Below are 13975 nucleotides of genomic sequence, written 5' to 3'. Positions count from 1 at the left end.
GGGGGAGAATATCCCTGTCTGGTGCATGATGCATTTTTTCCGGTTGAAAAATCAAACAATCCGTGCATTATTACTATTTTTTTTTTAACTGTGTGTGTAACTTTAACACAGCGTGAGGGGAAAACTTGACTTGTGAGCGTGATAATTCTTCTGTGATGTTCTTCAGTCAAACTGAAAGTGATCTCGAACTCCTCGTTTCCGTCTTCATACCGTATTTTTCTACTGGGGAAAGTAAATGAAATAAATAAATGAAGCCGAAGGAAGAGATGACACGGTGTGAGGCCATTGGGCGCCGAGAGGCAGCGTGAGCCCAGCCTGCTGTGCGCCCTGTGATGCTGTGATGCGGCGCACGTAGGCTGCGGAATGCACCCAGCACTGCATGAGCTGCTCCGAGTGACTCATGGGAAGGCAGAGAGGAATCAGGGCCAGAGCCCGCTCTGAGCTGACAGTTTCCAGGCAGGAATCAGACACATGAACTGCTAACAGAGTTTTCTGTATCTGCTTGAAAGCTTCACTATCCATCAGCATAGCACGTGTGAGCACACACAGCCCTGAACACAGAGTGGAGGATGCTGTTTGAAGCGGCACAGGCTCAAATGGATCAAGCAGCTTTCTGATGATGTGCTACAGTCACACGTAGAAAGACAAAAGAAAAGGCCTTTACATTCCTTATTAGAGTGTAAAGCAAGACTGGTAACAAGCAGGGGTGGTCTCAATGATACTTTGTCTCAGAGTTACCTCAGGAACATAAGGTTCAGTGTTTGGATGCTCTGAGTACAACTCAGCAGGCATGTAGCACAGGAACATTTCCAAGATGTTGTTCAGGTTGGAGTATTTCCTGGACACTAACTGCAAAGAGCAAGGCTGGGGAAATCTCTGGTTGCACTTTTGTGTGCCTGACTTCATTGCAATCAAAACCAGAGTTATTGGACCAGGGATAAGGAGTCAAGAAAAAACAGAGGTGTCATTCTTGGACCTGGTGGCTCTATGAAGGTGACAAGCTGCTTTCCGGAGAAGGGAACTGCCTCCTTGGCTAGAGGACTGCTGTGTTTGGGGGCTGCACAACCACTGTCTGAGAGCTGATCTGCCTAAGGAATACATACCTGCCATCCTGCCTTCCTCAGGGTTCAGCTCTGCCAGGCAGGAATGAACCACGTTTTGTATTTAGATTTGAGGTAGCACCTTGCTTCCTTGGTTGTGCTGCGCTGATTCACAGACCAGTTTCTGTATGTTATCCCCAGAATCACCTTCTTGCATGTTGAGGCTTTTAGTTAGAAACTGCTGGCTGCAAAGCAAAGCTGTGATAGGGATAAAACGGGATGTTCACAATAGTGCTTAAAATAGGGGTGAGATGGGGTTGTAATTCCAGAAAAAAGAAAAAAAAAATAGAAATCAGGTGCTTTGTGATTTTTTTAATATTAGCATTGTTTTTAAAAGAGATTCAGGAAACAAATCTGTATTCAGTCTGTTTTACTTTGGAAACAAATTATATTATCTGACCTAGGGCTTGAATAATAAATATTTATATGGAAATCTTCCTTTCATAATTCACCACTGTGACATCTGGGAATGGCTCACTGTGCATCTCCCTCATTTTGAGCTGTGCTCTAATCTTCATGTCATTGCAAATTGTTCTGTGGATGAAAAGGGGAGGGCAGAGTGGACACTGGGTTTTTCCACTTGCTCTCTCTGCCCGTTCTGAGTTCTGTGACACACTTGCAGCATGATTGTTTCTGCAAAGCAGTTACATGTGCAGGTAGTTACATCTAAGGTGGACCTGGGCTATAGTCCAGGGCATTTAACATCTTCAAGAATGTTAACAGAAAACAATGTATTGCAAGTTTGGGATTAAGAGGTTTAATAACCTGTGGAAAGTCATGTCAGACAAACAGCTGCAGGAGCTCACCCATCAGATGGTATTTTCAGCTGTTTGTTCAGCAGGTGACAAAGCAATTTGGAGTAGACTTTGCTCTCCTGTCTTCCCAGTGCTGCAAAAAATGTATATAGCACAAAGGTCTGTGGAGCCACTGACAGACATCCCATGATCAGGGGAGATCTGTATTTCTAGGTACTGCTGGAAGAAAAAGTGTTATTGTCCTTTGCCACATTTGGAAAAGCTTTGAAAATCCCCAAAGATATTTGTGTACCTGAACTGTGAGGACAATAGTTGTATGCCTATCATGTATGGTTTTGAATTTCTCCTGTGTGTACTTCTTGGCATTCTCAAACCTCATAAAGATCTTTCTGTAAGTCACAAGGATGAGATGTTTGAAGTACACCCACACTCCCATGGTGTGCCATTTGGAGAGGTGCACTGTCACAATTCTCCCATTTATTGCAGAAAGGCTTTTTTCCTAACCAAAAGGACTAGCGGCTCATAAAATAATGAAGAACAACCCCAAGTACTTGTAGATGCTTTTTACCACTTTCAAGAAAGCAAATACTTTATCTCTTGCTCTTATTATTTTACAGCCCAGATCCTTCTATGTCTTCTATCTTCATCTTGAAGATTTTGTCCTTCCAGTCTTAGCACATCTGGAGCTTTCATGTGTTAGTATCTTAGTGTATAGATTTGAATTCTTTTTCAAGACATTCAGTACTGTGATAAAAACCCAAACAAGGACATCATACCATTTAGGTCTTGGTTCCTACTAACTGCTCCAGTTGGGTAGAGATAACTATGGCAGAAAAATGCACCTCATGCTCTCAGATGTGAGCAACTGCCTCTGGCTGGCAGCAGGTATCCATCCCCCTTTTGTACATGCCTGAATCCCAGGACAGCCATAAAAAACACTCAAAAAGCCAGGGAGTTTGTTATGTAAGGAAACACTGCTGAAAATAGGGCAGGAGGCACACATAGATCTTTGCTCCAGAGGAGTGTACTGTAGAAATGCTCAGTGTCTGGCACAAGGTGATCTTGCAATCAGCCCTGACCACTGCAGGTAATTGCAGCCATCAGCCCTGCTGTGCCCAAGGATGTACTGGAATGTGGGTTCTGGATGCTCTGCCCAAGTACATTGTAGGATGAAGAACTTTGTGATGTCATCTTTACTGGCTGTGTATTTTGGGTGGGAATTTGGGTACTCCATGAGCCTGGTGACCTGCAGTACACCCAGAACCCCTCCAAGCCTGCAGGCTCTCCCTGCCTGTGTGGGAAGAGTAAATGCCACTGTGGGCTGGCTATCACATTGCTCCAGTCCTGCATTCCAGAGAGATTTTGTACCTCACTGGCTCCTGCTGCAGAATTTCCTGCTGAAGTAAATGTGAACTGACACAGATGAGGTCTAGATCAACATTCCCCTCATTAAACAAAATACAGCTCAATCCTACTTTTGTTCTTGATAGCGGGAAATCTGGAAGAAAGTATCCATGTTAACATTAACAAGCAGCCTGCACCCTGCTGCTAATACATAGTGTCAGGTCCATGCAGTGGGGAATCCAGGGATCAGTTCCTTTGGCATCCATCTGGCTTCTGTTATTACCCACGTTTGTTAGCAGCGCATCGCTGGAACTCAGCAGCAATTTACCCTCTTACTAAAACAAGCTTCCTGAGTACCAGGGGCTGTCTGGGTAATTAGTCTTGGCTGTCATTTACAGCTTGTTTGGGTGCAAGGAACATCAGACCACAGCAGACGAATGAAGAAGATCCCACTGAGATCCCACTTTCTCAGCCCAGCTCTCCCCAGCCAGACTCCTCATGTCTCAGGGAGCTGCATGCCAAATGTCTGTAAGCACGTGCCTTTAAACATCTATCTCAGAAACAGGTCATTGTTAGAAAATAAATCAAACTGAAAGATTAATCTCCGTTGTTTTCTCCTTAGAGCAGTTTGAAAATGTTTTGTTTGGTTGGTTTTTTCCCAGTAAAAGTAAACCAAAAGTCTATTTGTTTAAAAATAAAATCAGGATTTTTTCGAATGGCACCATTTCCTGTGAGAGGAAAGCTCTGCATTCCAGCTCACCCTAATCCTTTCCTTCTCTCTGCCATAACTTTGAGACTCTCTCCCTTTCCTATTGTCTCTGTTGTCACGAAGGAGCTGGCATCCCTTCCAAAAAAGAGTCTTTGTTGTTCCCTGTATATTTCTGAGTCCCATTACATGTCCCTTCCACACTGCTGCACAGACCTGCTCCAGCTGCATCCCAGCCCTGGCCTCTAGCTTTATATCCAGGGGCTGTTATGCAAGAACTGCCAGCTGACGGTCACCCTCCCAAGACAGCAAGTACTTGTTTGCTGGACTGATGATTTATAAAAACACATCCACTTCACAGGAGTAGTCTTTATGTTTCTGCATGTGTTGAGGAAAAAAAACCCTCACTCCATTTATAGTTTAATCTCTTTTCTGTAGAAATAAGTCTTATACAAGCCTAAAGCATTCTTCTGACTCTTCTGAGATCGCTAACTTCAGTCAAATATGGCAGATTGATTTCCTGCATGTTTAATGATATAGGCTGACTACACTGAGTTCTGTTAGTGGCCTCAGAGAATGAGAAATGCTTTATTGGGTGTCAAACAATCTGCTCAGAAGAGACTCAGTACAATCCTTCTTCAGGTCTGCTGGCAGACAAGTCAGTTTGATGAGGACATCCAGCTACATAATTGGCTTTTTGAACTTGTCACCACAAAGCAACCAATTTCTCACTGGTCAGTGAAAGCTCAGTACCATTAACCATCCCACCATTGGCCATTACTGAAATGTCTGTCAGTTAGAACCTCCACAATGCAGGAGAAGGTGGCACCTAGAGAAGCCTTCCTCCCCTCACATGGATGCTCAAAGAGCTTCACAGGCACTAACGAGGGGCAACATCCCCATAGTACTATCATGTAGGAGGCTAAAAGCTTTTCCCAGCGCAAGTCCATGTTCAAATTGGACATGTTTGAGCTGCAAAATAATCAGAGTTGTGCTCCACAATGTCCAGCTGCAGAAACATCACTTAGGACTCTCCAGCCAGGTTCTGTATGGCGTTAGTCAGTAGCTGTCAGTGTGGAGCCCGAGCTAACAAGATATATGGAAGCTTCTCTACTGCTTTTGAGCTCTGTGTTTTGCTGGAAGTGATACAAGAACACTGATACGATGCTCTCTCTGAGCTGACAACCACAACGCAAACCCAGTGCAGAACCCTACTGGAAGCAACAGAAGCGTACTACAGCTGTTAGTGGTCACCTGGAAAAACTTAGACTATATTTGTAATGAACTTCACAACCTGTTTTTTTCTACTGGGTACAATAATCTCTAGGCATTTGCAGCTTGCTTATGTAACAAGGGGAACATTTCCAAAACAAACTCTTTTCTGAAATCGTCTGATGTCATTCCCAGAAGCTGATGTGCTTGTCTGGAAACCAGATTCTTAGATGCTACAGAGTGTTTTATAGGAACCATTGAACCTCTTTTACATACAACAGTAACAGTTTAGCCAGCCCTTCTTCCTGCCTGGAGTTACTAAGATGTTCTCCACTGAGATTCCCATTCTGTCTCCAGAAGGAATGTATTATAGAACAATTTCACTTTCAATATTTTTTTCTATTTAGATAGCTGGAATGTTTTCTCCTATATTCCTTTGCTAAGATTTGAACCTACATTTTGTTGAATTGCCCCAAACCATGTATCTAGTTTTTCCCCTATCAGCCTGCAAGTCAATTATTTTATATTATTATTGATGCCTATTTTATCTCTCTTTGGTGACTGATGAACATTCGGTCTGCTTAATCCTTCCTAAGTGACAAAACTTCCTGTTAGAATGTTTAGATATCAGCAAGAAATAAAACCTTAACATAATGACCACCATAACAAACAGGAAAAAAACATGGAGGATCTTGTGTTCTATTTATTTCCATTGCAGCACTGTTTTCTGTCTTTTCCAAAGGGTGCAGATTTCTCCTGTGAACATTCAGAGCTTGGTGCAGAACAACTGATCCTTAGGGAAGTTATTTTCTGTAACTGAGATTTCCTTTTTGCCAAAATTCAGCTTGTTGAACTCTGCCTTTATCTCCATGATTGACTTTCCCTTGGTCTCAGGGAGATACAGGTAGATGAAAACTGCTGATAAAGCAAGGATTCCCAAAAAGAAGAGGAAGCAGAAGGGACCGAGGTTATCCTGCAAGCAGAAATGAGAAACACTGTGAGGAAAATGAGAACCTCATTTCCACCTCTTCACCCTTGTTTATGGGTCTGTGTCTTACTAATGGAAATTCAAAGGTTTGTTCAGTACATGAACCAGAATGAGTATCACACCAGGAACTTCCACTGGCCACCTTTGATCTGCTGCTACTCTGAGAGGCCTGGGATATTCCTGAGCAAGCTTGATGTTCAGACAGAGCTCTAAGCTTTGCATATCAATGCAATTTATTGCTATAATTTAACTCCCTGTCAGCTTTCAGAAGTAGATGAGCCTAGAGGGAGGAATCTGGTTAATGACTTACAACAATCAATGGAAAAATCATCCCGAGTACAAACAGTCCCATCCAGTTGATGCAGCCAACAATCAGAAAGGCTGATGGTCGGAATGACTGGCTGAAGATTTCAACCATGATAGTTATAGTGGCTCCAGCTGTAAAGAAAAGCAGAACACAATCAATGTATACCTGTTCATTTCACAGTGTACCATGCTCCTGCTGAATTGTAGTGGCAATGCTAAGAAACATCAGGCAGAGTAGATGACCTGTTGGCAGATCACCTCTGCTGTGGGGCTGAAAGGCCTTGATTCCAGAAAGGTTCTACAGATGCTAATGTAGGACTTCAGGTTTCTCTCGTACATGCTGGAATCCTTTTGCTGATGTCAGGGCATCTGTTCAGCTCCATATTGCATTGGTAGCTATTGGTAATGGCTCTTATGGCTCCTGTAGTAATTTCTGCATGAAGTATGTTGATGGCTATAGAGCTGAACTCATTGAGTAATGAAGGGTTGTTTGCTACCTTTCACCCGGCAATGCCTAGAATCCTATTTTTGGCTGAGTATTTTTTAAAGTGTTCTGAAGTTTCATTCTTAAACCCTCTGAAGAAAGTGATAGTCTGTTTTAAATTATTAGGGTATGGGGATTGGTAAAAGGATTTGAGGTGTTTGTATCCTTTTTCTTTCTCCCACTTGTACCAGTCTACCCTTTTCTCCTACTTTCCAGAATTTTATCATGGGATTAGTCTGTTCTTTCCTTGCCAGTCGTGTTGCCAACCAATGTGATGCAAAATTTTCTCTCTTACTCACATGGCCCAATTCCATAGAAGACAACGAATAGGAAGATCAAGATAACACTGAAGTAATGCAGCCAGAAGAACTGGTGCTGAAAGTGAGAAACCAGTGATATCAAGCTGTTAGATACATGCAAGAATGGCAGAGCTCTTTTACTTCCACTGACTCCAGTTTTTGTACTTATTCAAATTCAGGCAGGACCAGAAATGTGGGTTGATGCTGTGCAAGTAACCAGAAGGCTACTAGATCTTTACCTGCAGTGACAGGGTGGTGGTAAGGAGTGCTAGCACAGAACACATTAGTGTATATCCTCCCCAGAGCAGCACCTTCCTCCCAAATCGTTCTATAAGGGTGCTCTGAAAGGCAGAAAATGTGTCATAAATCTCAGTTCTCAAATGAAAAACTCCTGCCCTATACACGTGTCTTTCTCATCAGCCTTATCTGCATAATAGTCAGTGATCTGAGAGACTCTTAACTCCAGATGAATTTATCAGCTTTGAAACTGTTATTTATTAGTTTCTCCTAGACTGTTTTTAGATAGTTTTCTTTATTTCATGTTTGTATATATCAAATTGTATATGCATGTGTACACTCATCTAATCCCAGCCATCAGATGCAGCTAATACAGACGCCTGTTCCTTTGGAGCTGTGCCTCTGACCCTTGTGTTCTGCTCATACCTTCTCATTTAGTGTTTAGTCATTCCAACAGAATGAGAAAACATTTTTACAGAACAAAAAAGATTCTAAAGATATAATGGAAAAGAGCTGCCTTTCATCCTTCATGTGGTTTTATAGGAACAGGAAGATGTGTCTTAGGTTATGCAAATCTACCCTGAGCCCGCTTAGAAGAAAGGAAAAGCACAGTTGACTACATTACATTTTTCCTTCAAACTCCAGTCTCCAAAGACTTACACACAATATAGAAGATAGGCATTCACACAGCCCAACTCCCAGCGACACGTACGGGATAAGATATTCTTCAAACTTGGCTGTATGGAATACTTCAAAACAATAGAAGTAGATCTGAAAAATGCAGAGAGGAAATGCACCTGTGAAGAAAAGTTTAGCAATTGTGATGCACGTCGCTTTTGATCTCTTAGTGAAGTTGGAATATTAGTATGGAAGTAAATGATAACTGTATAGTTCTGTGTTAGTAAAAGCATAGCCAACAGCTCGAGGGACTTGGTCATTCCTCCCTGCATGGTACCAAAGTCAGGAGTACTGTGTCAAATTTTGGGGTCCTCACTGCAAGAAAAACACTGAAAAACTGGATCAGGTCTGAGTACCATTGAAGGGCTTGAGGGATAAAGAGAGACTGAGGTCTTCACCCTGGAGAAGAGACGGTGGGACCTAATTGCAGGTGAGAGTAGGAAAGATGGAGCCAGACTTTTCTAAGAGGTACACAGTGAAAGAATGAGAGGCAATGGACACAAGTGTCAGCAAGGGATGATTCTAACTGCACATAATACAGAGAGAATGGTTAATCACTGCAACAGGGACCCAGAGAAGTCATGGACTTTAGGCCTCCAAATGTCAACTGGCCCAAACCCTGAACAGCTTGATCTAACTTTGAAGGTAGCTTTAGTGTGATCAATAGGATATGGACCAGATGACTTCCAAAGGTCTCTTCCAATGGAAATTATTCTGAGAGTTTCTTAGTCTAAGCTGGTGTAAGAAATAGTAACTTGGAGGGTTTTGTAATGCTGCCTAAAGTTGTTTATTGTTCTGAGGATAAAGAGAGCACTCAACTGCATTGATTCCACAGAGCTGCAAGGTGGTCATGACAGTCATCAAAATGTAAAGCTGCCAGCGCATAGATGGATCTTTTATTAATTCAAGGACACGCAAAGTTTTGGTGCTCGTCATTGCAACCTTCTCCTTCATAATGTCATCAATTTCTGCTTGATGGTCTCCTTCCCCCCAGAGCTTCCTAATGGCTGTTGGGGAGACAGAGGGGAGTGCATTATTCTACCGGAATATCTCCATCATAAATGATTACATTAAATCCTTATTAGGTCTATCCACTGATGTAGGTGCTTGGTGTCTGGTTTGTTGTCTGCTTCTGTCATCTAGTTGATCCTGAGTCAACAGGCAGATAGAAGAATACTGTTCCTCTGTTGTCAGTATAGTGTATCTTTCTAAAGTTGAGTTGACTTAGCTGTACACGAAGTAAACATCTATGTACGTTTTATTTAATAAGCGCTGGTCTGCCCAAACCCTTTAAAGAAATAGTTACTGCCCAAATGGGACACATTAAACATGCTGTTATGCATCCATCTTTCTTTTCTGAACTGACTAAATTAGCCTAAGTGAACTCTCTGGCAGATGTTTTGCTTTAGGAATCTCAACTGCCTTAGTTAGAACTACCTCTCCTATTGCTCCATGGTACGCACCATTGTGCTGAACAGCTCTGTGCTGCTTTCTTATCTTCTACTGAAGCTGCCATTCTACAGAATCACGTGAATTAGGTGGCAAATTAGACACTCTACCTTTCCTGAAGGCTTCCTCATTACCCTTCTGGATCAGGAGGTAGGATGGTGAATCAGGGAAAAATGGAAGAGTAATCAGTTGAACCAATGCTGTCAGTCCACTAGATGCTAACAACCATGGCCACAGAGCTTCACTTCCTAAAATCTCCCTGGAAAGTGCATGTGAAACAACATTAGGAATGTTCTCCTGAGTGGTGAGGATTGCTCAATTTCCATTCAAAGGTAAGTGGAGCAATTTAATCAAAAGGTTTTTTTTTGTTTTTTTGTTTTTTTCTGGCAAAAGATAAGCCTTGTGTTAGGGAAGATTAAAGAGTTTCTCAGTCATTGAGTAGATGAGATGGTAAGTATATAGAAAGATTTCTACTGTTTTTAGCGCAACACAATAGAAAAACAGAATTTACCGTAGTCCAACAACCTGTCCTGTGAGTTTTCCCAGTGTCAGAAAAACAGCAACTGTGGAGTTTGTAAATCCACGCAGCTTCTTGGGTGAAATCTCTCCTACATACTGAGGATGTATATTGAGAGAAAACCCTTTAAGATAAAACAGGAAAAGTGGCTGTTAAAACACTGCAAAAAGCTGAAATTTCTGGCCCCGTCCTGTCTTCCTCTGTTTCCGTTTACTCTGATATTTGGATTCAAATATTCAAATTTGGATTTCTTGCAAAGGGATGGTGGCTTTAATTTTTATGAAGGGCCTAGTACGTTTACTTGGTTCTTTAAAATCATTACTCAAGAGTGGCAGTACCTGAAGAGAAGATCCCAGGACAGCAGGGGTGCTTGCTCTGCACAACATCATGGGCACATACCTGTACCAACACCATAAAGAAAGCGTCCAGCCAGAATCATCTCAAAGGATTTGGCTGTTTTACTGAAGGCCATTAAAAGTGCAGCTACCAGCATGATCAGGTTGGTGATAATCTGGCACTTTTTTCTGAAACAAAGAACAATACCAAACCATGAGAATTTAGTGTGAAGTGAGAATCTCTTTTGAATGTTTTCTCTGATAGAAAGCATGGTGGAACCATTCCTGTTGTTTAAAGAAATGTCTGAAAGAATTTTGACTTTGGATAGTCTAAGTGGTGCTTTGAAATTTCACAGTCCTTTATGTTTGAATTCATTAATGTTTATCTCAGGAACTCCTCATAAAATGTTACATTTTTTTTTCACCAGAAGTAATCTGCCTATGGCTCTTGTTTTAGTATAGATTATATTAAGGACACTCTTGGCCAGATGGATGTGACCTGAGGTATTGGGAGATGGCAAAAAGCATTTCTCAGAGGTGTGCTTTGTGCTTCAAAAAGCACTTTGTGTGAATCATGGGCTGATGTGCTCCCAGTCACCATGTCTCAGGATCAAGTCAAAGTCATCTGCAATTGGTTTTGCTGTGGTGCTTGCTAGACTAGAATCCACTTGCATGCATTAAGAACTCCCAGAGATCTTCTGTTTAAAAGACTGTAATACATGTTACCACACACTGAATAATCTATGGGAGAACTCATTTTTGTTTCCAGTCATGGGAGACCTCTGGGTGTGGGATTAGGCAGTGACCCACAAGAAATTTCTTGGGGGCACTTACCTGACAGGAAAGAACAGACTGGCAGGCAGGCTAAGCTGGTTTGTTAAGACCCACACGAGGGGCCTCTGGACCAGTGGATTGTGGAGCAGATCTTTAAATGGATCACACCAAGCAGATAAGTTTGCCAATTTCTCTGCAAATGAAATCAGTGGTGTTATACACAGACACTGGGAAAAGACCAGACTGGTGAGGAATCTTTTCTCTTTCCAGAGAGAAAAATAATTTTGGAATGATTTCTAGCAAAATGTATTGCCAAGAATGGAGATTCCTCTCAGAGAATTTGTTTTGGTGCTGTCCTCATCTTTTACAGTGTAGTTTCAGGGAAATTTTTCCAGTTCTGTCCACAGGTTCATTAGTTTAGATATCAATATTTGTTATAATGTCATCAACCCAAAACAACTGTACGTAAGAAGAAATCTGGCTCTTTGTCATGTAAGAATGTCTTAGGCACATTGTTTTCCAGGTGTTTAGAGATGCTGCACACAGCACGTTACAGCAAAAGACTCCATTGCTTTTTGTACACAGTCAGTTTAGTCTGCAATCAGGCTGCTTCGACCAAGAAGAAAAGGGTTATTCATTCACTTTGATATTTCCCTGTACTTGCCATACTTGGACTAGAAGCACTTACTTCCTGTATCTGGTAGTCAGGTAACCACAGCAGAGGCTCCCCAGGAAACCTCCGATCCCAAAGACAGACACAATGAAGGACCACAGCAGCATGATTGTCTCTGGATGGAGGGGAGAGCCATGTCGCTCTATCCAGGTTTCATTAATAAACTTCCTGATGTGCTGAAAAGGAAAATGATTTTCGATTGGATAATGCATTTCAGATTCCTTCGTTTTATTTGGTTGCTGTACTTCAGTTCTAGCTCAGACTAGATTTTTTTTTGAGATTAACTGAATACCAGATTTCTTTTGAGATTAACTTCCTGAGTAAAATAGGTTAGTTGAGATCAGATTCAAAATATTCAAATTAGTGTCAGTGGCTGATCTTTTACAATTATATCAGGAGAAAAAGGAAGAAGTAAAATTACAAATCAAATTCAGACAGGTTAATGCAAGACGGCTCTCTCACTTATAGGTTCTAGCTATAAGAAGCGTGTTTTATACACATGGAAGACAGTAATGGTGCTGGAAGTGTAATACTGTGACTTTGACATCTGTGTATTTGGCCATGTTTTGCCTGTAAATAGCATAAAGGAGAGGAGATTATATGCATGGCAGATTGATGAACTGGAAACTGGATTGGTGAACTGGAAAGTAAGACCCCCACATCTTAAAACAGCCAGGGAAATGGCTACTTACCACAGAGGGGGAGTTAATGACAGAAATATGGAATCCATATGGGAAACTACCACCAATTCCCAGCACTAGGACCATTTGGAATAGCCCCTGGAACTGAACCTGTGAAGTGAAAATAAAGTGCTCCGTCAGCTTCACATTAATGTACTGCTTTTGTTTCTGACTTCTTGTTGTCCTTAAGCTTCATTACTTCATTACATTACACTATTCATTACTTTAAAATTAGCCATGAAAGTAATGAGTGCTTGCTAGCGTTCAGTAATTCAGAAGACAAAAGTACAACAGCATCGTCAGACAGTGGAACTGCAACAATTTCTGTTAGTTTTTATTTTGTCTTCTTGTATGAAAAAGACCTTTCCATGCTCCAAGCCCTCTTGGTGATGTTTAAATGCAGAAGTGAAGGATGGTCACAGTCCTAAAAGAGCTTATAATCTTTAAGAAATCTGGATGACATTAACCTTGCCCTTTAAATGTCAGGGACATGAGAAAAAGTGACATTTACTCACCAGGTCAGAGAAAAAGGTGGCCATCTCCGATGAAAGAGCTGATTCCTGTTGCTTACTGACTGGCACCTGCCAAAGGAACTGAAAGCTCACATTACACAATAGCAGCGTCAGTGAACTAGTCCCACGTTACTGAAGTTAAAGTTTAGTTAGAAGGTTTTTGAGTTAATTACACTTATTTCAGCTGTTGTACAAAGTTTAGAATTGTTGGATTAAATATTTCAACCAATGGTTATGTCTAGCTCAAGTAACCAAGACGGTCTCCCTTGCAAGGAACCTGTATACATTATGAACTCTTATGAACATTATGTACTTGGGCAATAGGAAACAGAGACATTGATTTTATAAAGAATTCCAATAGCCATAAATTGCTTAGTTGTCAGTAGAAACTAAGAAACACAGAGGCAGTGTTATCTGTTGGGAATTTTAGATGGCGCTTGGATAGTAATTGACAGGGCTTTTGGAAAGAGCCTAACAATTCTACAGGGGCACATTGGGCTCAAGAAGCTGAATAGATAGAAGTGGATTTTCTTTGTTGGGAAAGGAAGATTCAGCATCAGTCTAGTGACATCCAGAGATGGAATGTTGTCTCTTACATCACAGAGAATGTTTTCAGTCTTTAACTTCATTTATTTCATGGCTAAAATGGTTTTATATGTGTTAAGCTGGTAAATGGCTTAGATAACATTTACGTTTTACACCTCAGTTACAGAAGATGAAGAAATCAGACAGAAATTATTGTATGCAAATAGCCATACTAGAAAATATATCACCTGCAAAGAACATTCACAAATTCTCCAGCTGACATCTGAGATGCAGTGCCACCTGGCCATTTTCCTCAGCTTTATGTTGCTCTCATAATGAAATTGTCTGTTTTTGATGTAAGTTGAGAGTGCATGGTGGGGCTTTTTTTGCTTTCTCTCCCC

At 41.4% G+C, this 13975-nt stretch overlaps 1 protein-coding gene across 1 annotated transcript; it reads right to left on the bottom strand.

Annotated features, from left to right (window-relative positions):
• Positions 1-5785: 5785 nt before the first annotated feature.
• Positions 5786-13157, bottom strand: LOC107321095 (solute carrier family 2, facilitated glucose transporter member 11-like). The gene is made up of 12 exons (XM_015877669.2): positions 13053-13157; positions 12550-12648; positions 11873-12033; positions 10475-10599; positions 10070-10199; positions 9669-9817; positions 8929-9116; positions 8092-8202; positions 7434-7535; positions 7195-7270; positions 6416-6543; positions 5786-6090 (listed from the first exon to the last, which is right to left on the bottom strand). Exons 1-12 carry the CDS (start codon positions 13074-13076, stop codon positions 5884-5886), a joined length of 1500 nt encoding a protein of 499 aa, XP_015733155.1. The 5' UTR covers positions 13077-13157; the 3' UTR covers positions 5786-5883.
• Positions 13158-13975: the final 818 nt, after the last annotated feature.

This window comes from Coturnix japonica, chromosome 15 (assembly GCF_001577835.2).
Source record: "Coturnix japonica isolate 7356 chromosome 15, Coturnix japonica 2.1, whole genome shotgun sequence".
Taxonomy (NCBI): Eukaryota; Metazoa; Chordata; class Aves; order Galliformes; family Phasianidae; genus Coturnix; species Coturnix japonica.
The sequence above is the reverse complement of the archived record's forward strand: the minus strand, read 5'-3'. Positions and strand labels throughout refer to the sequence as shown.